The 27,543-nt window shown below is 39.3% G+C and overlaps 1 protein-coding gene across 2 annotated transcripts in view; it reads right to left on the bottom strand.

The window, feature by feature from the left end:
* Positions 1–1,520: 1,520 nt before the first annotated feature.
* Positions 1,521–27,543, bottom strand: part of BLNK (B cell linker) — a 73,829-nt gene continuing 47,806 nt past the window's right edge. For both annotated transcript variants that reach the window (XM_074373848.1, XM_010971127.3), the window contains 11 exons: positions 25,764–25,845; positions 24,486–24,557; positions 16,486–16,558; positions 14,711–14,738; positions 13,862–13,904; positions 11,364–11,448; positions 10,906–10,937; positions 8,516–8,592; positions 7,602–7,685; positions 5,545–5,700; positions 1,521–1,917 (listed from right to left, as the gene is read on the bottom strand). In XM_074373848.1, the coding sequence (XP_074229949.1) occupies positions 1,798–1,917; positions 5,545–5,700; positions 7,602–7,685; positions 8,516–8,592; positions 10,906–10,937; positions 11,364–11,448; positions 13,862–13,904; positions 14,711–14,738; positions 16,486–16,558; positions 24,486–24,557; positions 25,764–25,845 (852 nt within the window). In that variant the 3' untranslated portion in view covers positions 1,521–1,797. The remainder of the gene's footprint in view (positions 1,918–5,544; positions 5,701–7,601; positions 7,686–8,515; positions 8,593–10,905; positions 10,938–11,363; positions 11,449–13,861; positions 13,905–14,710; positions 14,739–16,485; positions 16,559–24,485; positions 24,558–25,763; positions 25,846–27,543) is intronic.

The raw sequence follows: 27,543 nt of genomic DNA, 5'->3' as shown, positions 1-27,543 counted from the left end.
TAATTGTCACTTCTATTCTAAATAATTCCACTGTTTTCCAAAAAGGGGAAAAAAACCTTTTTATTTAAAATTTCCAAAACCCACTTGTATCTCATTTCATTGTATTAGTTTCCTAGGGCTACCATAACAAAGTACTGAAAGTTGACTTAGAAAAAACAGAGATTTACTGTCTCCCAGTTCTGGAGACTAGAAATCTGAAATTAAGGTGTCAGAAGGGCCGTGTTCCCTCTGAAACCTGTAGAGGAATTCTTCCTTGCCTCTTCCTAGCTTTTGGTGGTTCATTGCCAATCTTCAGCACTCCTAGGCTTGTAGATGCATCACTCCAATTCTCCGTCTTCACGTGGCGTCCTCCGTGGGTATCTCTTCATGTAGTCCTCCCTCTGTGCATGTCTGTGTCTTTGTTCAAATTCTCCCTTTTTTAAGGATACCAGTCATACTGGATTATGGCCCACCCTAATAGTTTCATCTTAACTTGATGACATCTGCAAAGGCCCCACAAAGTCACATTCTGAGGTAGTAGGGGTTAGGGCTTCAGTATATCTTTTTGGGGGGACACAATTCAACCCACAAAGTAAATAGTAATCATAAAAGTATATGACATTTAAAAATACAGTTGTCTTTATAAGCAAGTTTGTGAGTTACTCTGAAATCATTACCTTCTAACATTTCAAAATCTTTTCAGAGATTGCTATCTTATTCAGTGATCAAATGCATTCCTCATTTAATTATTATTTATCTTAATTAGCTGCTTTATCATTTCAGAGTTGTCTAAAGTACACGATAGAATAAAAAGCTTTGATATGACAAAGTGTAATACATTTCTGGGATGATCTAAGACCTTGGATGTGGCTGCTAACAATAGTATCTCTTATTCTTTAGTGCTAATCGGTGTCTATTTTTATGCCTTTGTTTTGTGGGATGTTTTCCTATGCTTTTAGTCTAGTTTTGCTCTCATCCCACTCTGAATCTCATATCAGGTTTAGGGTCCATTTAATAGACATGCAGATCAAAGAGGGTACAATTATATTTAGTAAGCAAAGCTAACAACATAATCATGGACGAGAAATTCTAGAAAGTTTCTCCCTTTCTTTCTTTCTTTCTTTCTTTCTTTCTTTCTTTCTTTCTTTCTTTCTTTCTTTCTTCCTTCCTTCCTTCCTTCCTTCCTTCCTTCCTTCCTTCCTTCCTTCCTTCCTTCCTTTTCTTTCTATCTATCTATCCATCCATCCATCCATCCATCCATCTCCCATGGTTAGGAGCACTCACAAAAAGAAATCATTACATCCCCCTTATCTGTACTTATAAATATCATCCATTATCTGTATTTTATTTTCTACACATTAAAATTTTAACCAAAACATAATTGCCAAGCATTGACAGTAGATGTCCTAGTTATATTAGTGCACCAGTGACCATTGTGGTGGCCTAAATTTCCAGCAGCTTCGTTTTATCCAAGAGTATCATTTTCTTACTTTGAGAATAGAGTGTTATTTTATTACATGACTGAAAATACTTTACACCTGTTTCTTTTAAATAAAGACATTTATTTGGAGAATGTTAGTAGCATGATAACTCAGCCTCACCAGATATTTAACAGTTCATCAGGTCAGGCAATAGAATAAGTCCATGTGAACTTCTCAAAAAAAAAATCGATGACCACCTCAATATCTTCCTTATCTTCTATTTTATTACTGGATGATTCATAACCCGAAATATGAAGTTTTGGGACTTTTTCTCAAAAGTAGAAAGGAGATGTCTGAAGCAATGATGTTGACCTCCTTTAAAAATTTTTTTTTTAATTTATGAAATTTTAACTGCGTATTTCAGTCTTGTGGAATCTTTTGTGTTATTCTGATTGTCAATAAGAACCAGGGGATTATTCTGATGATTCTTGATGATTTCAGCAACACTTCTGAAGTACTAGAGTGAGAAAATATAAATGAATTATACATTGGCATTTATATTAACCTTAAGCTCCACTCCTCTCATGTTCTCCCACTCTCTCAAGTTAGTCAGAGTTCCTAGGTCCCAGCTGACATTCTACCCAAAAAAGTCAAATTTAACAAAGGCTGTAACCTTTGAGGTGGCAGACCTTGCCCATTCAGTAAGACTGAAAACACAACTGGCAGCCTCAATTAGTATAACTACTTAGAGAATGAATAGATCAGAGCTTCTCCCCACTCCCCATATATCCACCCTATGGACACCAAAATAAATAATATATTATTATTATAGCATCTAGAAGTACTGACCGAGTCCTTTAAAACTCTTGATTACATTATCTATAATAAAAATATTATTTCTCCCATATACTGAACATCTGAATGGAAAATGAAAACTTTGGTTATATGATGTCAACAATATGAAGATTTTGAAAAATCTGTCTGTATTTGTGTTTGGGTATATATGGGGAGAAAAGTAACTAATTGATTAATTGTTTAACTTTTTTGTTTTTGCAGCTGATTTGGCATTATGTAGATACAGTATTGAGTGTTTTATAGCTTTGATATCTGTTTGCTTTATTTTATTGGCCATGGGATTTTGAGTTACTGAATAAGTTGTTTTTCTGTCCATGTATGAATATCTCAAATACACTGAATTAGTGTAGAAAGAAAAAATGTGTTAAAGGATAATGGCAACCAAGTTATGCTCAATTCTTCATTCAATTAAATCACAGATTTACCTCAATTTCACTCCCTATTTCAAACATTTCAATCCCCAAACCACTGCAACAAAGCAATACTCAAAGATATTCAGATGACTATAAGAAAGAATGAGATGCTTGTTCCGTTTTCCATTCAGATGTTCAGTATATGGGAGAAGTAGTATTTTTATTATAGATGATTTAACTAAGAGTTTTAAAGGACTCTGTCAGTACTTCTAGATGTTATAATAATAATAAACTATTTATTTTGGTGTCCATAGGTTGGATATCTGGGAACTGGGCAGATGCTCTGATCATTTTAAGGTAGGGATGAAGATTCTTTAGGCCAAGAAGAATCACTGCTTATGAGTTTCCTATCAGGACAAAGACGTCTAGAGCCCCTCTGAGAGCTCAAAATTTATGAGAGAATTTCAGGAGCTCTAAAGAAGACAGTTCCCTCACCCACCCTTAAGCCTCTTATAGAAGCACTGGACTGGGAGACTTTGGAATGAAAAACCATCCATTCAATGTCACTCTGTCCTGTTAGGATCATCACCATCTTCTACCACTGATTGCTATTGAGGAGCATATACTTTAATAAAAGATTTGTCAGATAAAGGTTTCAGTAAAAATGAAGGTTTCTGTGAGTAGGGAAAAGCAGATAGTTCTGTTAAAGTTTAACTAATGTTAAATGATAATGCAATATTTTAAAACCCAGGTTTGGTTTTGATCAGTATTTTGTGCTTTCAGATCCAAAAGGATTACGTTTTCTAACTATCTGAGACTTCATTAAGAGCAAAATAAAGCCCCAAACTATAAAACTCCTAGAAGAAAACATAGCGGGAAAACTTCATGAGATTTGGCAATGATTTCTTAGATATGACATTAAAAGCACAGTCAATAAAAACAAAAATAGACAAATATGACTACATTAAACTTAAAAACTCTGTTCATCAAAGGTCACAGTCAATAGAGTGAAAAGGCAACCTATGGAATGGGGCAAATGTTTGCAAATTGTATATCTGATAAGGTGTTAATATCCATATATATGGATATTATATATACACACACACATACATACAAGGAATATTACTTATCCATAAAAAGAATGAAATTTTGCCATTTGTGACAACATGGATAGATCTAGAGTGTATTATGCTAAGTGAAATAAGTCAGAGAAAGACAAATACTGTATGATTTCACTTAGATGTGGAACCAAAAAACCAAAATAAATAAATGTAACAAAACAGAAATAGACTCACAGATACAGAAAACAAACTAGTGGTTACTGGGGAGGTGGTGGGGTGATAAGCGAAATAGATGAGAGGGATTAAGAGGTACAAACTTCTAGTTATAAAATAAATAAGCCATGGGGATGTAATGTACAGCACAGGGAATATAGTCAATAATATTGTAATTACTTTGTATGGTGACAGTTGATAACTAGACTTATACTGGTATTCATTTTGAAATGTATAAAAATATCACATCACTATGTTGTACGCTTGAAGCCCATTTAATATTGTAAGTCAATTATGCTTCAATAAAAGAAAAGAACTCCTACAACTCAGCAGCAAAAGATCAAATAACCTGATTTAGAAATGGACAAAGAACCTGAATAGACATTTCTTCAAAGATGATATCCAAATGGCCAACAAGCATATGAAAAATGCTCAACCACTGATCATCAGAGAAATGCAAATCAAAACCAAAGTGAGATATCACCTCGCACCCATTAGGATAGCTACTATTAAAAAAGACCCAGAAAATAGCAAGTGTTGGGGGGATGTAGAAGTTGGATCTCTTGTACACTGTTGGTATAGTTGTAAAATGATGCAATCACCATGGAAAACAATATGGAGGTTCCTCAAAAAATTAAAAATAGAACTACCATATGATCCAGCCATCCCACTTCTGGATATATATAAAAGAATTGAATGCTGAGTCTTGAAGAGATATTCGCTCAATCAACAAATCAGTTCATTCATTTTATAAGTACGTATCAAGCATCCATTGAGGCTGGCTATTGTGCTATGGTTCTAGAAATACAGAGATGAGCAAGACATAGTCTAGTCTCTGGTCGCATGTAGTGAAGACAGACAATTAGGACATTTTCTAACATTTTAAACACCTTCTAATAAGTTATGGGTTTGGAATGGGTGTTCTTTGTGGAGGAGTATTGAAAATAATTATTTCTTAACTGAGCTTTTTAAATGCAATTTTTACTGCTTAGATTGTTCTTTCCATTTTCCTCCTTCTCATGCCCTCCAATTTTCATTCTGTCTGTTCAAATGCAGTGTATCATTCAAGACCATAACAAGTATCAGTACCCTTCTGACCATTTGTGAATTACTGCAGCTCATATTTCAGGGCTCACTTACAAGAACAGGCTGGCTAAACAGAGACATGATAAGCATTGAGTTGGTCCAGATTAAAGTGGAATTGAAGTTCTTGTTTGGTTAGTATTTAAGAGCCATGTAATGCTTTTTTTTTTTTTTTTTTTTTTTTTTTGCTGCAGTCCCCAAAGCTCATTCTGGTCCAAGGACTACAATCTAATGTTTCAACTCAAGTCTTTGTATCACTTCTGGATCCTTCCCTGGTCATTCACCTTGATACTTGAGTTGAAATCCTAGTTCTTAGCTTAGGAGCTCTGGGCACGGACCTTGATATTTACAACATTAATTCTACTTGACATTTGAACCTTGATTTCTCTGTCCTCTGGACTAACATACTGAATCAGACTGACCCTGCTAAGTAACAGGATTAAAAAGACTAAGATGTAGCTTTTACATCAGACCAAGTACTCTTGTGTCCGTTGTCCTCATCTCTAACGCCTAATACAGTATGATGGAATTGTGCTCAAAACATACTTATAGAGTTGGATTAGAAGAGAAATTACTGACCTCTTCACCGTTTTTCTTCTTGCCCAAAGCATACTGTTTTGTTGCTTCAATAAATCGCACGGGTATATTATATACTCGCTTATTAAAGAATACAACTAGTGTATATGGCTGTTTGGAATCATGGCCAGAGCTTTGCCGAATAAGAAATGATCCATCCTGTTTATTAAAAGAAAGAATAATTATTGTTAATGTTACTTATACTTCTACAGGTTAGAAATCAGTTTATGAAAAATACCTATATTATATTCAAAAGGTAATTATTTAGCTGTCTGATTTTTATTATGATTAGAACTTCTTTTATTATTTTCTAGGAAAATACTTCAGTAAAATATATACTTTAAGAAAATTCTGAATGAAGTCAATGCTAGCTTTTTGATGCATTAAATAAGATATGTTTATAAGATTTAGAAATGTGTGAAGGGACACATTAAGATCAAACCAAAAGGGCACTCTTGAACTAGGAACCATGTTCACAAGTTGTCTATGAATAAAAAAATCAAACAAATTCCATTCAAAAGTGCAATAAGAAAAAAGCAGACAGTATAAATCAAAACATTTCAGCTGATAAAAATTCTCTCTCCAAAAACTTATATTGAAGCAGAAAAAAAATTATAGCACAACATTCCAAATGTAATTAAATATCTTATAAAATATTCTGGAATCATAAATTCAAAAATTATGAACAAAAAATGGACAAAAAGCAGGAAGAAGAAATGCAGTGAGTTGATCAAACTTGCGAAAGAAACTAAAGAGAAAGATAAACCTATTGCAGAAATGAAGAAGAAATTACAGGATGCCCAAGGGAACATAGCCTTAAATGAAGACTTAATAAATGACTGAAGGAAGGCATGGAAACAACCAAGAAAAAAAAAAAGAGAGAGAGAGATTTAAAAGTATATATATAATGAGGTCAGAGTGGTTGGAAAGAAAGGGTCTAAAATACATGTAACTTGAGTCCTTGAAAAGAAAAACAAAATAATGAAACAGAACTACTCTTTAAAACTATAATTTAAGAAAATTTATTGGAAATAGGAGAAAACTTAAATCTACATATTGAAAGGGCTTCCATCTATTTGAAAACATTGACCTCTAAATCAACTCAGATACATAGTGTGGTAAAGCAATTAGACTTCAAAAAGAAAAAAAATCTGTGGAGCCTTCAGATTAAAATATAAAATTACATATAGGGTAAGAAAATGACATTAGCATCAGACTTCTCAAAAGCATCATATAGCACAAGGCAGTCCAATGGAACAACACTTTTAAAGACTCAAACCAAGGATTTTATATCTAGCCAAGATTTCCTCCAGGTATCAGGCTATGAAAAACAGTTTGAATGTGCAAGAACTCAAGGAATAATGTAAACATGGTCCTTCCTGAGAATCTACTACAAGGTGAGTCTCACCAAACAAAAAGAGATAACCGAGGAAGCCAGCAAAGGGACTGATGGAAAGCATTTAATATATTTCATTGTAGAGCCAGAACTAAAGCAAAGTTCAAAAAAATATGCAAATGTTGCATATTCTGACAAGGCAGGGTGCAAGTGAAAAAAAAAAAAAAAAAGGAGAAGAGAAGAGAAAGAAAAAGAAAAGTGGCACTTTAATCTTGGATTATCCAAACTCTTCCTAGTGTTGGTACATGATTGGGCTTGGACTTTCCAAAAGTTTACTTCCAACTACTTTTTGCCATTTGACCCCAATCTTTTATCCCATCCATTGATTCAAAATAGCCTGTTACTTCTCACTCCTGGGTGGATCTCATGTGGCACTGAACCTTACAGAGATCTCGCCTGGAACTTTCTTCTCTTCCACTGTTTGGAGGGCAGTGGGGCCCATGGATCCATGTATATATGAAAGGACATATGGCAATAAGATGAAGGAACAGAGAAAGAGGGAGATGCTTGAAAGAGAGGAGGGGATGGCAGTTCCTCTTGAGTAAGTAAAGATAAAAATCCCTGCATCCATAACTGTTGCAATTATTTAATTAGCCTATTATTGGGATGACAACTGTGCCTATGCAGGCTGAGAGCAGAGTATGAGATTTTTAAATGGTCAAACCTTATTTGATTTGTATAATGCCTCTTCGGCCAACTTTCGATCACAGGCACCAGCATACCATGGTTTACAGTGAACGTCAGCTTCCTGAGAAATAGAGAACATTGTTGAACATGAGATGGTCCTTCAGTAACACTGTACCTTCTGTGAAACCACGTCCCATTTTGTATTACCAGAAAGGCCTAACTACGTCTGGGCCAGTAATCTGAAAATGGGTTTTAAGCTTCTTTTGATCAACCACACGGATTATGCAGTTGACTTTTTTCCCCATTTGGTCTTAGGGGCCAGACTTAGTACTGGAACAGAAGAACTACATCTGCTAGATTCCTGAACCATTTATTCCTTTCTCCTGAATAAGTTATAGTCCCCTTTTCTATAGTGATCTTGTTGTTCCTTTGTGGAGGGCTTTATGATTTCCAAAATGTTTTTACAGGTATTATATGATTTGATTCTTGTAACTACTTTGAAGGCAAGAAGGACACATGCTGTCATCCCTATTTTACATTTGAGAAAGCTTAGAGAGACTTGCCCAGGGGCACACAGAATTCTTTCTGTGTCTTTTTTTAACCTGCGCTGTTTCATGTGTTTTAACATCATATGCCTCCACAGATCTATTCTGGGAAAATTACATTGTTTAAATAGAATCTGTGTGAGAGGGAGAACAATAAAAACAACACACTTCTTTGCTAGTTTTGAAGAAACACCAGTTGTTATTTAGGGCATCTAGAATACAAAGTGGAATAAATGGATCAAGGTCTTAACCATGGGGGGAAAATGTATTGTGTACCCATAAGCAAATGACTACACACAAGCCGGCTTAAAATAAAATCTGTTTTCAAGCTTCATTCCAAAATCTCTCGAACAAGAAGTCATACCCTTTCCTGCAGTTTGCTGATAACAATGGGTTCATTTCGTACCTGTTCTGACAAGCTGGAATTAGATGAAAAGCTGGGTAGTGGGCCATCCACGGTTGGGCTTCCGCCTTCTGGAAACCCTGAAAGGGATTTGAAAAATCAATGGATCCCATTATATCTTGAGCAGTTACTATGCCTATATCTCAACAACGTGCTGGGCGCTGCAAGGAACGCACACACTGAAAAATCATACACATAATACATCACACACACACTAAAAAAAAGGAAAAATCCTTAAGAGCAGTGTTTCTCAAAATGTGGTCTGAGGACCCAGGAATCCCCAAGATCCTTTCAAGGGGTTCGTGAGAACTTTTCCAAATACCTCTCCCTCGGAGGCCCAGTTTTCCTCATATACTTCAACAGAAAAACATACTGCGACAGATTAAAAGTAGAAGCAGATATGAGAATCCAGCTGTCTCTGTTACTCAGGCATTGAAGAGATTTTTAAAATGTAAAGCAATGCCACTCTTCCCACTACGTTGTTTTTCTTTGGAAAATATAGTTATTTTCTGTAAAAATATATTATTTATGTTAACATGTAATGAGTTTAATTTTTTTAAATGGGTTGATAAATACGTTTTAAATATCTATTTTAATTAATACATTAAATGTCAATAGAAGGAAACATGTAAACCAAAATTCCTTGTGTCTGCAATGACTTTAAGAGTGTTAAAGTGGTCCTGAGCTCAAAACGTTTGAGAATTGCTGCCTTAAGGCACAAACTCCCTCAAGGGGTTTACAGTCTAAATGTGGAGACACATGAAACAGAGAAAATACTTAGCTGTATTCATTCATTCATTCATTCATTTATTATTGAGTACCTGCCTGGGATCAAGGCATTGGGAATGTTAGAGCAGTCGACAAAACTGCAACGTGCCCTCCCCTCCCGGAGCTTCAATTTTAATGGAGTGAGATAGGTAATAAAGACATAAGTAAGTGTATATATACAATATGTCAGACTCATAAGTGCTATGAAGAAAAATAGGCAGAGGAGGGAGTGGAGGGACAGCTTCAGGCAAGTAGTATGATTAAATAGGCTGGTTAGGGAAGGCCTCACTGTGGTGGCACTTGGGTAAGATCTGCAGGTGGAGAGAGAGGAGGTATGTGGATATCTCAGGAGAGAATGTTCCAGGTACAGGGAACAGTAATGCAAGGGCCTGGCATGTTTCAGGAGCAGAGAGAGGGCCACTGTGCTTGGAGTGCAATGAAAAATGGAGAGAAGAAGAGATGAAGTCAGATAGGAGGTAATGAAGGGACCAGATGAGGTCTTCCCTGGCCACAGCAGCCCTCACTGCCTCCATTCCTCTCTTGCCCCATCCTCTGCCACCTTGCTTTGTTTTTCTTTATAGCACTTTAGCATTTACCTGATATTATATGATTTATCGGGATGTTTATTTTTCCTGTCTGTCTCCTCCAGTAGAATAGAAGCTCCATAAGGGTGGAGACTCTATTTGTTTTATTCACTGCTCCATCCCCTGTGTCTAGAACAGTGCCTGGCACATGGCAGATGGTCAATAAGTATTTGTCAGTTGAAAGAATGACTTGGGTTGAAAAACAATAAATGGTATAATAAAGCTTTTAACATAGTAAAAAAAAAAATAAAATTTCTATAGCCACAGCATTTTCACTTTGTGTTCAGGATTTTTTTTTTTAAGTTAAACATTTTGTTTGAGTTTCATTTATTTAAGATGAATCTAATTAAAAATCTAATTAAAACCTTAAAAACTGATTTATGTTTATATAAGCATACACAAATTTTTGTATATAACAATTATTCTCTTTATTTGAATTTATTGAATCTGATTATTTTGGAATATTCTCCAAATTACCCATGTAAGGTAGGGTTTTGTTTTGTGTTTTCATTTCTTTGCCTATACTGAGTAAAAAGCAAATCAAGGTTTGAATGATTACATTCTGGGAGCCTGATTTCCTGTATTTTTAGGGTGTTTAATTGTTGGCTTTGGGAAAATTATCCAGATATTTGCCAAATCTTCTTTTCAGGGTACCTTTTAGATTTAATTTAAATGGCTATCGTTTATTGAAAACCTTCTATGTACCAAGCACAATATGTTGTTTTACTTAATCATTTTATTTTGAAAATAGTTTGTATCATTTTTGTGAAAAAAATTACATAAATAAAAGATGACCAGTAAAATATTCAATCAATACTAAAAAAGAAAAAAGTAAAAATTATCTCAAATCTATTTACTTTCCAAATAGCTCTATGAAAAATATCCTTTGTCCCATTTTACAGATGAGGAAACAAGCTAGAGAGGATACTATGATCCTCCAGCTGGAAGAGGCAGAGTTGCTTTGGAAACTGGTGGTTCAGATGTGAAGATCGAGCCTTAGCCAATACCCGATATTGCTCTTCGTGCCTTCATTATACTTACTTGGCAGAGGTATGGGTTTTTGATGGATTTGTCTGAAAGGAAGAATTTCAGATTAATTAAAGGGCAAAGCACAAGATGAATAAGTTTGACTTTTTGTTTGCACAGAAGATGCTCTGAACAGGCGCATCACAAAGGAATAGGCACGAATGGCTAATAAGACATATCTAAAGGTAGGAGAGACACCAGAACCTTCAAGATAAGTAAAATTGTTCCCTTCAGTTTTTAGAAATGAGGAGCCTTGACTAAAGTGTTAGATTTTAGTTAAGTCTGATACTTAACCCAAATATTCGTTAGGTCTCTGTGATTCTTAGCAGTTCTTTTAAAGTTGTTACCTACTTAACATCTTTAAAATTTAATTGCAAAGCAATGAAATATCAGGTCACTATAAGCCAGTGTCACTGTGCAATGTAACAATGCAGGCATTAAGGAAACTTATTTTTAAAGGAGAGGATTCTTACTTCTGGGCAGGAGGAAACACTGGTGACTGCATACTTTCTTGTCTATGACTAGACCCTCGGTGGCGTTCAGCAGGTATAGGTTTTTCTGCATTAAGAAAATTATAATGTTAAGATTAGAGTGAAATGTCTGTCCCCATATCCAAACCCACCAACCAAGAAGAACCAGATTTGGTCAGATGTCTTCCCATGAGCATGTCTTTCACCAGGATGTCATCCCTCTGTGCACCTGTCAGTCTGATGGTATGTCTGCATTATTAAGACCAGGACTCCTGCCCAGTGGTATTACAGGCACACCCTACCACCTCTACATTCACCCTTTGGCAGTCTGCAAATACTCAGGAACTGAACCTGTGGGTTCTGGACCTTTAAGTGTGTGATTACAGGTGAGAGCCAGGAGATGAGTAAGTTTTAGTGCCCTCTGCTTTCTGTGTGGCCTCTACCCTCCACCCAGGTGTTACAACACCCTGGTGTGTCATTAGTCATAAGATGTGGAATAGTAATTTCTTACTGATAAGAGGTAAAATATTAGAGCTTGTGATTGATCTACTCTTTTTGAAAAATTAATTGAGCAAATTGAAGGTTGTCCATATGTACGTATAGGAATGTAAAATCTCACTTGCATGTCGCTGGGTATTCCTGAAAGGGAGGAAGGGGTGGAATTATGTTATTACATGGGGAAACGGGCATAACCTGAATTCTAAGAAGTCCGTGTTGAAGCCCATAGTGAACTTTATTGCCGAACCACTGAAAAATGTGGTTATAAATTATTGTGATGCTTTATTCTCCCTCAAATTTGGTCTAGAGTGTCTTAAAATCTGGGTATGCCCAAAGGTGCGTCTCCTACATGGAAGAAAGGTTGAGAACTATTGATCTCTAACTACAGGAACCCAAAAGAAATAGAAGTATAAAAACTTAAAGATTCAAATAAATGATAAGATAGATTTTTGGGGGGTATAGCTCAGGGGTAGAGCACATGCCTAGCATGCATGAGGTCCTGGGTTCAATCCCCAGTACCTCTTCTAAAAACAAAAATAAACAAACAAACAAACAAACAAACAAACTGAATTACCTCCCCCAATCAGGATTTCTTACAGTGCAGAGAAGTTCTGAAGCCTTGAACCTCTAAATATCATGTTTTCGTGTGTGGCAAGTTATTTCCAGCTTCCCTGTGAGATGTTTTGTTCATGGCTTTACAACTTTGTAATTTCAGAAGGAGAAACAATGAACACATTAGGTTGCCACGACATGATGAGCTTTGACCACACTTGCTTTGCCCTGTCCTCCAGGAGGCTTCCTTCCTAGGCCAGAAGAGGCCACTCACCCACTTTGGGTTTGGATGGCTATTGCCTTAGCTCTTTTTTTTTTTTTTGGTTATAGTCAGTTTACAATGTGCCTTATCTCTTAAAATGAGCATGGCATGCCAGGCTCCTGCACTGCAGCCCTTTGGGAACGAAGACATCTGAGCTATATGGGGCATGCCAAGAGCCCCTTCTCTGCTGGTTTTCGGAAGCTCCTGAAGCCATGAAATTTGCACAGGGTTGTACTTACTTCCTGCAGAGGCTTACCCTAAGGCTCCCTGCTCAACAGGCATGGAAGACTGTAAGGGGTAGGACAGCAGGCAGAAGCATCAAAGGAAGTGTAGAGGAAAGCAAGAGAGCAGAAAGGGAGCGATTCCTCAGAAACAGCCTGGGGAAGAGATGTGGGAACTGATGTAAAAACCCCAACGGAGAAAAGCAGACAGGTGAGTTGTAATGCACATTCAGAAAATGTCTACCGCCCATTGTCAGTGAGACCAGATGTGCCCATATTAACTCAAGAAATGGTGAGATGAACGCTTGCTAAACTTTTAACACTGAGCACCCTCGAGTGTGGAGTCAGACGGCGCAGGACTTTCGCTTCCATGTAGTGTTTAAGTGTTGAGATTATGGATTCTTACTTTGTGTTTTCCCTCCGGTATTTTTCAAATACAAATTTTTGTTTTAATGGGAAGTTCTAATAAAAAGTATATGTGATGTTGTTAGGTTATGGTAAAACAAAGGAAGGAAAGCATTTGAAGACCTACTAGGAAGACAGACGTTTGAACTCAGGAAACATTACTTTGAACTTGTTCAAATAAACAGTTTAGATTTTTAAACATTTTATTACCTTAACTAAGTTATTGGTACTAGGATACATGAGTGGCTCTAAATAAGTCTTCACACCTGTATAAGGCTGTGGCACTGTGTCTGGCAAGTCATATATGTCTACAGACAGGCAGGTTTGGGGCGTGTAGACTGTAGCCTACCCCATGCATGCAGCCTGGCAAGCTCAGGTCCTGATCAACTTTGCTACTCACTACTCATGGCAAAGTAGAGGCTGTTTTGGTTAGGACATTGAGGTTTATGTTTACAGTTGCCTTATAAATAATGAAACAAATTTAGAAATACATTTGTATACAAATCCTTAATCAAAATAACTTTTAGAGGACATGCTCACCCATCAAAATAATACAGATTTACCTTCACAAACAGTTGAGGCATTCTGTTGAGAGGCAACTGGAGTCTATTAAGAAAAAAAAAAAAAAAGACAAGGATCCTCAATACAGTGTTATGAGGAAATAAAAGTCAAAGCAATATGATCAAAACAGATATCTGGGGAGAACATTTCTTTGATGCATAGCTATTCTTTCGATCACAAGAACAACAAAACACAGTCTCCAGCCCAACCTTTGCATTAAGTGACAATATGCTGGAAGTGTGTCAGAGAAGAAGCAGTGTTGTCTTGGTGGGGGGACCTCCCCGCTCTGTCAGCAGAGTTGGTGGATACCGTGACCCCCAGCAGCCGCTGGATAGCAGTCCTTGCACAGTGAAAATCTGGCACCCGGCTTTGATCTCAGGGCCCCTCCATCTCGGTGTTTGTAAGTGACTGTAAATGTCAAGCTACAGTGTAGATACCAGGTCAAGGTGGGCTTCCTCCAACAGTGGGCTGGCCCAGGTTCCCCAAGTTCTGGCCGGAGTCTGAGTGTAATCAGACCTGTGTGCCTGATACACAATTGTCAGCAGTTAGCCCCCTGGCCAGCAGGTGGGAAGTAGACATAGGGGTCCCCCATGGGGAAGGCAGAGATTACAGGAGTCAGGAGCCCAGAGTCTGATCAGTCCCTCACACTCAGTGAGGATGCGACCCTCCCATTCAGCATTTTCCCTGCCTAACTGAGGATTCCGAGTTTCTCTAGGACTGTCCAGGCAGCCACTTCAGTTGCTAAGATTGCCATGTTCACCTTAGCTGGAAGCACTGTCAGCTTTATGTCAGTGGATAAGAATAAACATTGTGGGAAACGTGAAGTACATTTAAATGCAAAATTCACTTACTGTCTTCAGTGGTGGAGCTGTTCTTTTCCTGGGGGATAAAAAGAGATTGGCTTTGTTAAAACACAACAAAGATAAAGAGAACCTGACTACTTATCATTTTACTCTCAAATTTAAACTAGAATAATGAAAGTGATACGAGTGTGTAGGAAGACTATCCTTGAAGGGCAGAGAGGGATGGAAGCAGGATTTAGCCATGATCCTCCTAGCCTCGGATAGGTCCACTGACAGATGGCAAAGGGGTTAACTGGGAATAAACAGGAGTGCCAGTTGCCAGGGAGTCAGGATAACTGAGCTCTCGTTCCCATTCTGCTACTAATTACTCCGTGACCTCAGGCCTGTTTCTCTTGGCTGTGAGGGCCAGTCTGAGCTTCAGTTTCCTCATCTGTTAAAATGAGGACCAGAATCATTGTTTTCAAAGTGTGTATGCAGAGCCCTCCCACCCACAACAGCACCCCAGGGCTACTGTCTGGGGAAGGAGGGTGGAGATGTGAGGGTGGCCAAGCACCACCCTCATGCCACTGTCCCCCCTGCTTCAGGTGACTGTTCTCTACCAGATGTCTGCCTGGAATCTCATTCCAAACAGATAAACCCAAGACCAACACAGGTTTGAAAACCACTGTGATCTGTGGTCCTGAAGGTGCTTGCCTGAGTTAACATGTTGGTTTGTCTCAGTTCCAGTAGAGGCTGGACTCTGATATTGCTAAGGTGTTATGCTTCTCTTCCGTGTTATTTTAAATACTACGTCTCTCTGTCTGTCTCTGTTTCGCTTTCTTTTGGCCGAGAGCTGGAAGACTGCAGGAAGAAGACTAACAATTCCCAAGTGCCTCTAAGACACCTGGCGCTGAGTTAGGCTCTTCACACGTTATCTAAGCCTCACAGTGCCCTTTTTAAATGGGGGTATTTTTATTACATTTTAGAGACCAGGAAACAGGCTCAGAGAGACTATAAGTAACTTGTCTGAAGTGATAAAGTCGAGCCAAGAAAGAATTGTGCAGAGTTTTGCTTAATAAACCCCTGAAATTAAGAAGTTCATTGCTTTACCCAGTGGCAGAATTAAGATTATAACCATGCAGGCCGACTTTGAACAGATTAAGCGTGCTTTTAAAAATGACCCGTTGAGCCAATATGAAATTATGGAACACTGTTTGTAATATTGACACGTTATAATACTCATCTGATGGTTTACAAAGCTCTTCTAAGTTCAGTAAAAAAGAAAGACTCTCTCATCCAGCTTTTGGAAGGAACCTCAGCAACGTTGCTTTGATTGCATACCCAGTGCAGGCAGCTTGGTGTACACTTTTGTTTACAGATCATTAACTACTTGAAAGAGAAGCCAAGTAGTAGAAAGTAGAGGTGAAACCTGCTAGTGGGTTTCAAAATCGTTTAGGTGCTGGAGCTTCTGCTTTGTGGGACACAAGTCAGTGAACTCAAGCTTTAATTAAAAATGTATGGGAGGAAAGACTACTAGTTTTTTTTATGTCACCAGGGACACCCCTAGTCCAGCTTGAAGCATTCCTTGGGTGTGGAGAAGAGCAGGGCATTAGGGTTTCATTTCCACACTCTTCAGGAACATGCTTCTTGTAAATTTAGGTGCATCTGCCCCTGAGCTGGGTCAGGCGTGCTCTTCTGGATGGAAACAGCAGAAAATCACCCTCCCTCTTGCCCTCAGATTCGCAGGCAGAACTCCTTTGCGGATTCCAGGCAGGCCTGCTCGCAGCAGTGGTGGAGACTATCCACTCAGATCACAGAGGTGCTTCTCTGCAACAGGCACTCACCCGGCTCTGGGCCGTGGGGACGGTGCAGCAGGTGAAGAAGTTGACTTGGAGTCCCAGGCTCCGCTGTTTCGACCTGCACAGACATACACACAGGTCAGTCTCCTGTCCTGCACCGGGGCTGATGGTCATATGGAGCTGGCCTTTATGGCAAACTTAGAAATACATGCACATTTTTTGTTATTTTCAGTTAAACATATATAAGTGGTTACATTGAAGCTGTTGGGGAAAACCTGTAGGCAAAGATGATGAAACTTTTTTTAAAAAATATCAGTTGATAAGCTCAGAACTAGGATGTTAATTAGGAACTCCATCTCAACATTGCTAAACGACCTTTTCCTTTCCTGCATGCGACAAGTTCAGAGCCCCTGATTCTGTGGGCTTGGTGAGAGCCCACAAGGGTTCCTATGGGAGGGAGCCGAGAGTTCACATTTGCATCTGTATACACTGGGCACATGCGCACACCAGAGGTGCCTGGGGACAGAGAGGCACAGACCCACCCTTCCAGATACACACTTACAGACAGCATGGCTCGTTCCTGACCACACTTACATGGTATATACACCTAACCTCACATTTGGAGGACACTCAATTCATCTCTAAGTTCTCAGAGCCTTTGCCCATTAATAGACAAATTGGGACAAGCGGCAAGCTACTGCCCAAATTTCATGATTTTTAAAAACATAACTGTAGTTGATTTACAATATTGTGTTAGTTTTAGGTGTACAGCTTCAGATTCTTTTCCATTTTAGGTCATTACAAGGTATTGAATATAGTTCCCTGTGCTCTATAGTAAATCCCTGTTCTTTATCTATTTTTATATATAGTGGTATGTATCTGTTAATCTCAAACTCCTAATTTATCCCTCCCTCTCCCCTTTCCCCTTTGGTAACCATAAGTTTGTTTTCTATGTCTGTAAGTCTGTTTCTGCTTTGTAAATAAGTTGATTTAGATTAATTTTTTAGATTCCACATTTAAGTGGTATCATGCAATATTTGTCTTTCTCTGGATTACTTAACTTAGTATGATAATATCTAGGTCCATTTATGTTCCTGCAATGGCAATATTTCATTCTTTTTTATAGGTGAGTAATATTCTTGTGTGTGTATGTGTGTGTGTGTGTGTGTGTGTGTGTGTGTGCCACACTTTTTTATCCATTCATCTGTTGATGGGCATTTAGGTTGCTTCTGTGTCTTGGTTATTGTGAATAGTGCTGCTGTGAACAGTGGGATGCATGTGTCTTTTGGAATTAGAGTTTTTATCTTTTCCAGATATATGCCCAGGAGTGGGATTGCTGGATCATATGGTAACTCTATTTTTAGTTTTTTAAGGAACCTTCAAACTGTCTTCCATAGTGGCTGCACCCATTTACATTCCCACCAACAGTGTAGGAGGGCTCCTTTTTCTCCACACCCTCTTCAGAATTTATTTGTAGACTTTTTGATGATGGCCATTCTGACCAGTGTGAGGTGATACCTCATTGTAGTCTAAATCTCATCTTCTGAAGTCACAGAAGGGACCCAGATGACCTTGTTCACTATACCCATTTCCCCTCCCACTACCTGAATGTAGAAGCCAGGCAGTTGTTATGAGGAAGGAAGGTGAGAGACAGCAGAGGTTCACTGCTGGGATAGAGAGCAGGCCTGGAGCAGGAGAGGCCAGAAGCCTAGCCAGCTCCCCTCAGCATCTCCTGGCTGCCTCCTCTCAGGCTGCTGCTCACCTGCCTGGATCTTACTGCTTAGTGAGACAAAGGCTTTCTGTTGAATTAAGTTTAACTGAATAAATATTGTATTAAGAATCTACTACACTTATAAGTCCACCATTCCTAATGGACATAATGGGGATACTCTAAAAGTTTAGGTTGGACTTGCCCTCAGTTTGTATTGTCTTAGTTTGCAAGATAAAGTACACATAAGTAAACACTGAGGTCATAATCAGTTACCAAGGATCACTGAGAACCTGGTATGTGTAAAGCACTTGGAGGCACTATATTAGGGGTTGTGGAAGAGCTGGAGAGGTAGATAGACCTCTGCCCTCTGGGAATTCATAACAGGGGAAGTCACGTGCACCCCATGCCACCTCATCTGACAGGACCACCTATTCCAAACACAAAAAAGAGAAAAAAGGCCTTGGAAAGTATTAAACACAGAGATCATCAAGTTCATTCTCATGTACTTTGCTAGAGAGAGGCCTTCAGGCCTTCACTCAGAGCCCATCTGCTTCTTTTCTACACACAGTTCTTAAGTAGTGTTGATCTCCATGAGCACTCACTCATGGCATCTGGTGAAGGAGTGGCCCTTCCCGTGTAAATCCTACTTTAGACGTTACCTGACCCAGATGGGATTTTTAAAAACATTTTGAGAAAGAGACTACATTTAAAATTTTTAACATTTCCTGTGTCAAGAAACTGAAATGTCATCTGAGTAGGTAGTAGTATGTGTCCAACTGTGTTTCATAAGCTGGTATATCAAGTTGATATCAGTCTTCAAATTCTCAGTACTTAAGATCGACACTGGGAAAATACCCTTGGCTACTCATAGATGTTGATGGAAGATTTTGGGGAAGAGGCAAAAAAAAAAAAAAAAAAAAACCCCAAAAACAAAACACAACAACCTTGCCTGAAAAATAAGGAAGTAAAAATAAAGTCTAAGTCAGAATTTCCTCCCAGGGGTACCCGCTGTTTTTAAAAGCCAAGAGCTCGCTTGGCCTGGGCACATTATTGTTGTCACTGCTACTGCCTGGCTTCTCTGCTAAGCTCCCCTTTCCTTCATATCTCCAAACAGCCAGCCAACGTCTTCCTTTCCCCTTCCCTCTTCATAAATAACTTCTGTGATCAGAGGAGAGGGAGGCGCACACCTGCTGCCGTCTGTGGTGGCAGAGTACAGTTACAAGCGCTGGTGGAAAACCTGTGGTCTTGCATCAGAAAGGCGGGTTCTAGTTACTTCTCTGCCGACAGACTGGCTGTGTGACTGCTTACAAGCCACCATGCCTCAGTTTCCCCCTCTCTGGAATGGGGACACCACTACCTACCTTATCTAACTCAGACTTACTGTGGTCAGGTAATACAGTAACTTTGAACATGTTAAGAATTAGCCAAATATACAGTAATATTGCTGGAAAGGGACTGAGAGTATTTGAGGGTCAGAAACATTATGCTAAGTGAGAGGAGTCAGACGGAAAAGACTACACATTTTATGATTCCATCTACATGAATGTTTGGAAAAGGCGACTCCTTAGCAACAGAAAACAGATCAGAGTTGCCTAGGGCTGAGGGTGGGAACAGCATTGACCACAAATGGACAGAAAGTCTCCTTTGGAGTTGGGATGGGCATGGAAAATGTCTAAAACTGAATTGTAGTGCTGGTTACAAAACTCTAAATGCAATGATTTACAAAAACCCATTGAATTATATATGTGAAATGAGCGCATTTTATATGTCAATTATAACTCATAAAGGAGTTCAGTAAATATGATTATTGCTATTTTTGTTTTATCATCTTGTTATCCACACCGCAGTATCTCTAGGTGCTGGGGAACTCTGCCAGGTACCTCACGTGTGCCACCTCTCAGCCTCATATAACATCAAGGGGACTGAACAGAGGCTCAGAGGGGTTGAGGGGCAGGGCTGGGGTTGGGAACCAAGGCTATTCGATTTGAAAGCTCAGGCAGGAACTTTTCTCTTCAGCCAGTATCTCATAATGTTACTTTGGGGCATGATTTGGCATGTCAGATTTGCTTGCTGCTTCTCCCTTATATGGGGAAAGATTGATAAAACAGAGGGGTGCTTTTGTAGATGCCCACGAGAGGATGAAGGCTATCTCTTCATAGTTCAGTGACCCCCTCTGCCACCCTGGCTGAAGTCAGATCCAGGGGCATGGCTGGGGTAGGACAACCTAGTACCCTTTGACCTCCAGGATCCCTGCTTCCTGGAAAAGCTAAATTCTCAGTTGGAAAACTCCAAGGGAGAAACTGGGAATGCAGCAGAGGGAGATGTGTCCCAAAGCATCATAATGAACTAGAAAAATCAGCTTTATTTTAATTGTAGTGAGCAAAAAATTGTATCAGTGTTTAATTTAACAGCACAGGCCTTGCACAAGCTAGTGCTTACCAAGGTTTCTCAACTAGGAAAACAATTTACCCTTAGTTTTCCCTTCTACCCGATGTATTTTATACATTATGCTCTTTTTGGTTTTTACGTGCAGTGTTGGTAAGTTTCCTTATTCTGGACAATCCCAGTGTTGGCACTGTGAGCCCGTGGGATCTAACTCTCTTTTAGCTGCTATAGACACCCTATTGTCATTAGTGGGGCTTGTGTACTAGCTGGAGCATCCTGTACTCTCATACGCTGCATGAACTCTTACAAAATACACAAAGAGATTCAATTTAACAACTTCAGAACAATTTGGGCTACAGGTAAGGTTCAACTTGCGTAATAGCAGGGAATTGTAAATTCCAAAACTATCCTCTTATTTTAGGAAATAAGGAGATAAAATACTTTCAAATGCTGTTTACTTAGAGGAAGCTCAGAAATACATGCACTGTCTAACCTCTTCTGACAAAAGCTTCTAATCAGCCAAAGGTTGCACTGCCTTCTTCTAAATGCTCATTTAGAGATAAATCACAAAAGCTTTCAGTCTTTCAGTTAGTTTAGACCAGTGGTTCTTCACTGGGAGTGATTTTTGTCCCCCTCTCCCAGGGTTGTTCCTCCGTGTCTGGAGACATCTTTGCCTGTCTCTACCAGGGAAGGGGATGCTACTGGCATCTAGTGGGCAGAGGCCAAGGATGCTGCTAAACACCCTGCAGTGCACAGGACAGCCCCCAGCAAGACTCACCGAGCTCAAAATGCCAGTTGTGCTGAGGCTGAAAAACCCTGATTTAGAGTAAAACTTTATATGGAAAGGAAGAAACTCAGTTTCCTAAAATGGTCCTCTGTCAGACTGGTCATGAATCAAGGCAGGTTAAACAGGGATTCTGAATAATAACAATAATAAATAACAAAGAGCTGTCATTTTATGAGTGTGATTTGTATCTTTTTACTCATTTAATTCTCACAATACCCCTAGGTGTAGGTACCATTTTTTCCTTCATTTTTTCAGACGAGGAAACTAAGAAACAGGAGGATTACTTAGCTTGCTCGAAGTTCAGCACCTAGTGAATGTCAGAGTCAAGACCTGAACCCTCTGGCTTTGGAGTCTGTGCTAAGTCCTGCTACTGTGCTTCCCAGGATGGAGCATGGAGGAGGGGGAGAGCCTGCCTCTGCACCTAATTCACTGTGTAATCCTCTACCAGCACCTCATTAGCCATCAAGGAGCCAAAAGCATTAACCAGAGGCAACAACATTAACCAGAGGCAAGTGTTGTAGTGTGGTACTTTGACAGAAACACCAACCTGAAATCTTAGCACTTTCATGATGCCTATCAGGGCACATTCCAAAGCCTTTAAAGGATAATGATCGATTATCCAAAGTCACAGGCAAGTAGTCTGATTATTCCTTTTATAAAACCCATCTCTGAAAGCTGTACTGTCTGCACACTCAGAAACTCCCTCTCACTGTTCAGGGTGGTCTTCCTGCCCAAGTTATCGCACTTCCTCCCTCCTCCTGAACTTCTTCCTGTCTATAACCAACAATCATGTAAACAGGAAATTATTTTCTTGTTCACGTTTGGTTTCTTCATCTCATGCCTCTAGTAATAAAACATAGCTATACTAGATTATAGAAAGCTAATGAATAATAAATCTAATGGGCCAATGCTTCATGATGGGGCCATGAGATTCCTTAAACAGCCAGAGCTAGAGGATTCGCTTGCTCTTTCAACCAACCGACCCATCGACCATTTCAGCACCTACTTTGAGTCAGGTCCTGTCCAGGCCCTGGAAACACAGCTATAAGCAAGACATGGAGCTGAAAGTCTTATGGGAAAGACAGACAGAGATCTCAGGAGGGATCAGGGGCTAAAGGGGGAGTGCAGGGTATTTTAGGGGTGCATGCCAAGGGGATCTAGCCCACTGTGAGGTCAGGAAAGTCCTCCTGAGCCAGTGATATTTAAGGCAGTATCTTCAAGGAGCTTGCAACAGACTTAGGGAGATCAGATTGAGACCTAAAGCAATTAGAGAATAGATGTGGGCTGAGTATAGGTGGGATGAGACTTATGGCAAAGGAGAGCTCTCTGAGGGCTGCAGAAACCACAGGAGGCTTCCTGGAGGGGGAGACTTCAAGTTGGGTGTTAAAGGATGGGTAGGATTTGGTGTCATTAAAGTGAGAACACAAACAAATACCAAAAGGCAGGACACATGGAAAACAGGCTGATTGGAGTATTGGGTGTGTATTAGGAAGAAGAGGTCCATGTAAGGCAAGAACGTTTTAAGATGCAAGCACCAGAGATTATTGAACTATTATTCTGAAGGAGGGTTTAAGCCTTCATTTATCTGTTTTAATGAAAGGTTTTCTAATCCAGTGATAACAGCCATTCTCCTGAGTTATCATGTGTCAGGAGTCTCCATTTCAGTTGGGACCAAAGCAGCCTCACCATGACATTTTAGGTTGGTGTGTTGACATTTGTTCCCAGAAGTTAAGATGAGCTGGGTAAGATGCCTCTAACCTCTACTCCCCAAGTATATAGAGCCTGTGGATCCTGAAGGGGTTTGGATAAATAAGAAGAGGGTGAGCAATTGCACAGGAAATGAGTCTAGGGAAAGATTTAAAAAATACTCTTCTTATCTTTTCTCTCAAGGAGCTTGTCCTGAAAGCAGAGGTCATTCTCCCAGTCTCTGTGTTCGGCCTTCAGGTCTCAGAGAGGCGGGAGTACACGTGTGTGCAGGGAGGGGGTGAGTACAGGGTAGGAGAGAGGAGAAGGAGAGAATGCTGCAGAGGAGGCTCCTGCACCCCTCTGTACTGTAATAGGCTGGGGGTGTGGGCACCACTCAGCACTGCGGGCCTCAGTCTTGGGATTGCCAAACCCTACAGGAGACACCTAGGAACCACTAACTTTGTAACGGGATGAAGCTGGTAACAACTGGAGGGAGACAGAAGCTCATCTCAGTGACTCAAGAGAGAGCTGAGAGGCAAAGGTGTGGCCAGTGGACTCTCCAAGACAGAGGTATGAAATTATAAAGAAAGCCTGGCTAAGGTGGGCACAACTAAAATGGAAGAGTCAATTCAGGAAAAAGAAATAGCAGGATTGGGAAAGAACATAGGCACTCTGAGTCATGTAGCCTGGAGGCTGACTTGTAAAGAGGAATAGGAACCCAAAGGGTAGGGGTGATGGGTGCATTGAGCATGGGGCTGTGGGAAGGTCAAGGTGTTCACAAGAGAAAGCAGGTCAGGGTTGGACACCAGAGGGTTACCTACTTAGACCAGAGAAGTGAAGCCAGAATGGATGAACTTGAAAGAAGTGAAAAATAATACTCTTTACCAAGCACCTACAGTGTGCCAGGACTACATTAGGAATTTCCCATTCACGATCTCAGATTTCTCCCATCTCAGGGCACAGGCTATTATTTCCATTTCCAGATGAGAAAATGTGATGTTTGGAGAGGTGAACTACAGACCCGAAGTGGGATAGTTAATAACGAGGAGCACTGGGATTCCAACCCAGGTCTGCTTGGTGCAAAACCCATGCTCTTAACTCCCACGATATTCTGAAAGAAGAGCAGAGGGCTGAGGCTGAATTGCACAGATTTCCTCAGTCAGGGGAAGGGAGAAGGAGGAGAAGCCACAAGGTGCCCAGAGAGGTAGGATGAAAGCCAGGATTTGTTTAACAGAGGTGCAGGGGCATGGGGCCAGGGTCCTGTCACCTAGGAGCCACCAGACAGTGGATGAGCAGGAGAGGTCTCTGTTACCGTTTATTAAGACACTTGGAAATACAAGGGATTATTTCCTAATATTTGATCCGAGTTGTTTATCTTATTTAGAATAGATTAAAAACCAAACCCTTGAAATGAATCACTTCACGTTAAAAAAAAACCAAAAAACAAAAAACCACCAAATCATGTGTATACTTTACCTGAAGCTTTCCCTGGAGGAGAGACTGGCTTTGAGGAATTATTTGGCTTGGTTGATCTATTCACCATGGGAGCTGAAAAACACAATTTTAAACATAGATATAAAAAATATATATCTATTAGATACATTCTACTGAGGGAGATTTACATTAATGGGAAAATGCATTCCAGAAATGATGAATCAGACCAGAGAATCTGCAAAGAATGGGAGATACACTTATTAAACCTATAAGCCATTAGAAGAAGCTTCTCAGAAGATAAAACATTTTTAGAATGAATATATTAATGATGAAAGTGAATACTGGTTTAGAATTTTACTTGGCAAACTGGAGGTCTAGGAGATGAAAGTTTTTTTTTTTTTTTTTAATCAGAAGTATATTGAACTAATAGTAGAGAGACCAGAGTAATAGCCCCAATGTCTCTGCCACATGAAACACACACCATTTCTCTTGGATTTTCTAGGGGTTTTTTGTGGGGGGAGAGTAAGGTGGTGGTGTTTAACATGTATTTATTATTTCATGGTGATGGGTGGCTCAGGAATTCAGGTGGGTCTTGAAGCTGTTGGTGATATTTAGGGAATGCAGGAGAGGGTTACAATATGATGCAGAGTAAAAACTGAATACTGTTATTCTGGAGCCAAATTTACTAGATAAGTAATGTTACCCGAAGAAGCAGCATTTATGCAGGATTATATTCTCCACAGAGACTACATCCAGAGTAATCACACACTGTTCCACGCCTGATCTGAGGGTATGTGACACTGGCTTTTTAAGATAATTTGCTTGTAACTGCATTTGTTATTTTGTGAAGGATTCACAAATAAAATATTTCTCATGGGCCTGAGATAGCACTAAATTTTAAAGAATTAGAACAGAGAGCGTATTTCACTCTTTCATTTTTTTCAGTCCTCTGCAGAAATTGTTCCTGGTATAATATTTGTAAGGTCAACGTGGTGGCTCATGTCTTTATGAGTGTTAGGTTTTATGAGAGATCTACTCTAAGCGAGGAACTAAAGAGAAACTAGCTGCTTTTATAATTTGAGAAGGGAGTATTAAATCATGGAAGAAGATGTAGGAAGAAGGGCAAAGGCTAAAAAAACACAGAGATGATTTGCTCAGTATGCCCTCTGCGGGACCAGCCAAAGAAGGCAAGTGCTGTGGCTGCGGAAGAGAGAGGCCTGGGCACCGTCATTTCTGAGCCCCTTAGTGCTTGCTACCAAATAGTCTTGCTATTTGGGAGCTGCTAGAAGTGCTCAGGTGCTTAAAACTACAAACTCTTGCCTTTTTCAGATGGGACTGAACTGTCTTCTGTGGGATGAATATAGTTTTCATCTTCGTCTTCCACAGGGACCACATAATCAGCCTAAAGGAAATGCAGAAATTAATGAGGAGAGTGCTGTACATTCATAGTTTCCTGCATAAGAAGAAGTGATATTAAAAAACCTTCACTGAGATATAATTCATACAGCATTAAATTCCCCTATACAAAGTGAATTGGTGATTTGTAGTATATTCACAGTGTGCAGCCATCACTACAGTCTATCTTTAGAATATTTTCATCACCCCAGAAAGAAATCTTGTACCTATTAGTCACTCCCATCCACCCCTTCTCCTGACCTAATCAACCACTAACCTTTCTGTCTTTAAGATTTGCCTGTTCTGGACACAGAATATAAATGGAATCATACAATATAACAGTATCAAACTTTTGTGACTTCTTTCACTTAGTAATTTCAAGATTCAACCATGCTGTAGTATCTATCACTACTTGATTCCCTTTTATGGACAAATCATATTCCATTGTATGATGAGACCACATTTTATTTACCCATTCATCAGTGGATGGACATGTGGGTTATTTCCACTTTTTGGCTATTATGAATAATGTTGCTGTGAATATTCATGTACAAGTTTTGTGCAGATGTGCATTTTTCTTGGGAACATACCTAGTGATGGAATTGCTGGGTCACGTTGTAGCTCTAGGTTTAATAGTTTGAGTAACTGCCAAATTGTTTTCCAAAGTGGTTGCACCATTTTTCATTCCCATTAGCAACGTATGGGGTCTCAATTTCTCCACATACTCACCAATACTTGTTGTTGTCTGTCTTTCTGATCATAAGCATCCTTGTTGTTGTGAAGTGGTATCTAATTGTGGTTTTAATTGGCACTTCCCTGATGGTTAATAAAGTTCAGCATCTTTTCATGTGTTTATTGGCCATTTGTATATCTTCTTCAGAGAAAAGTCTATTTAACCCCATTGCCCACTTTTAATTGGGTTGCCTTTTTTATTATTGGCTTATGAGAGTTCTTTAAATGTTCTAGTTTTAAGTCTCTTATCAGATAAATAATTTGCAAAGAAGTTCTCCCATTCTGTAGGATGTCCTTTTACTTTATTTGTGGTAGCATTTGCAGCACAAAAATTTTACATTTGAAAGTCTGTCTTATCTATTTTTTCTTTTGTTGTTTGTGCTTTTGGTATTGTATCTAAGAAACCATTGCCTATCCCAAGGTCATACAGATTTACACCTTTGTTTTCTTCCAAGAGTTTTATAGTTTTAGCTCTTACACTTAGACTCATGATCCATTTTAATTTAATTTTTAAATATATAGTGTGAGATAGGGGATCCAATTTTATTCTTTGGATGTGAATATACAGTTATCCTAGCACCAGTTGTTTGTTTAAAAAACTATTCTTTCCTATTGAATTGTCTTGGCACATTTGTCAATAATTAATTGACCATAAAATATAGAGAGGGAGTGATTCTATGAGGCAGATGAGGTAACCAGATCTCAAAAGTGGTTTTTATAACCTGTCTTGGTGAGTTGCCAAAATGGGTACTGGGAGAAATAAGAACCAAACATTTATTGAACATTTATTGCCAGGTGCTCTTCTAAGTACTTTACACATGTAATCTCACTTAACCTTTGTAATAACCCAGTAAGGTAGGTACCACTAGCAGGTCCATTTTAAGATGAAGAAACTTGGAGAAACTGAGGCACAGAGAAGTTAACTAGCTTGCTCAAGGAGCATAGTAAAAAGTGGTAGAGCCTGGATTAAGTT

Source organism: Camelus bactrianus, chromosome 11 (assembly GCF_048773025.1).
Source record: "Camelus bactrianus isolate YW-2024 breed Bactrian camel chromosome 11, ASM4877302v1, whole genome shotgun sequence".
NCBI lineage: Eukaryota > Metazoa > Chordata > Mammalia > Artiodactyla > Camelidae > Camelus > Camelus bactrianus.
Note: the sequence above shows the minus strand (reverse complement) of the source record. Positions and strands in the feature narration are given on the sequence as shown.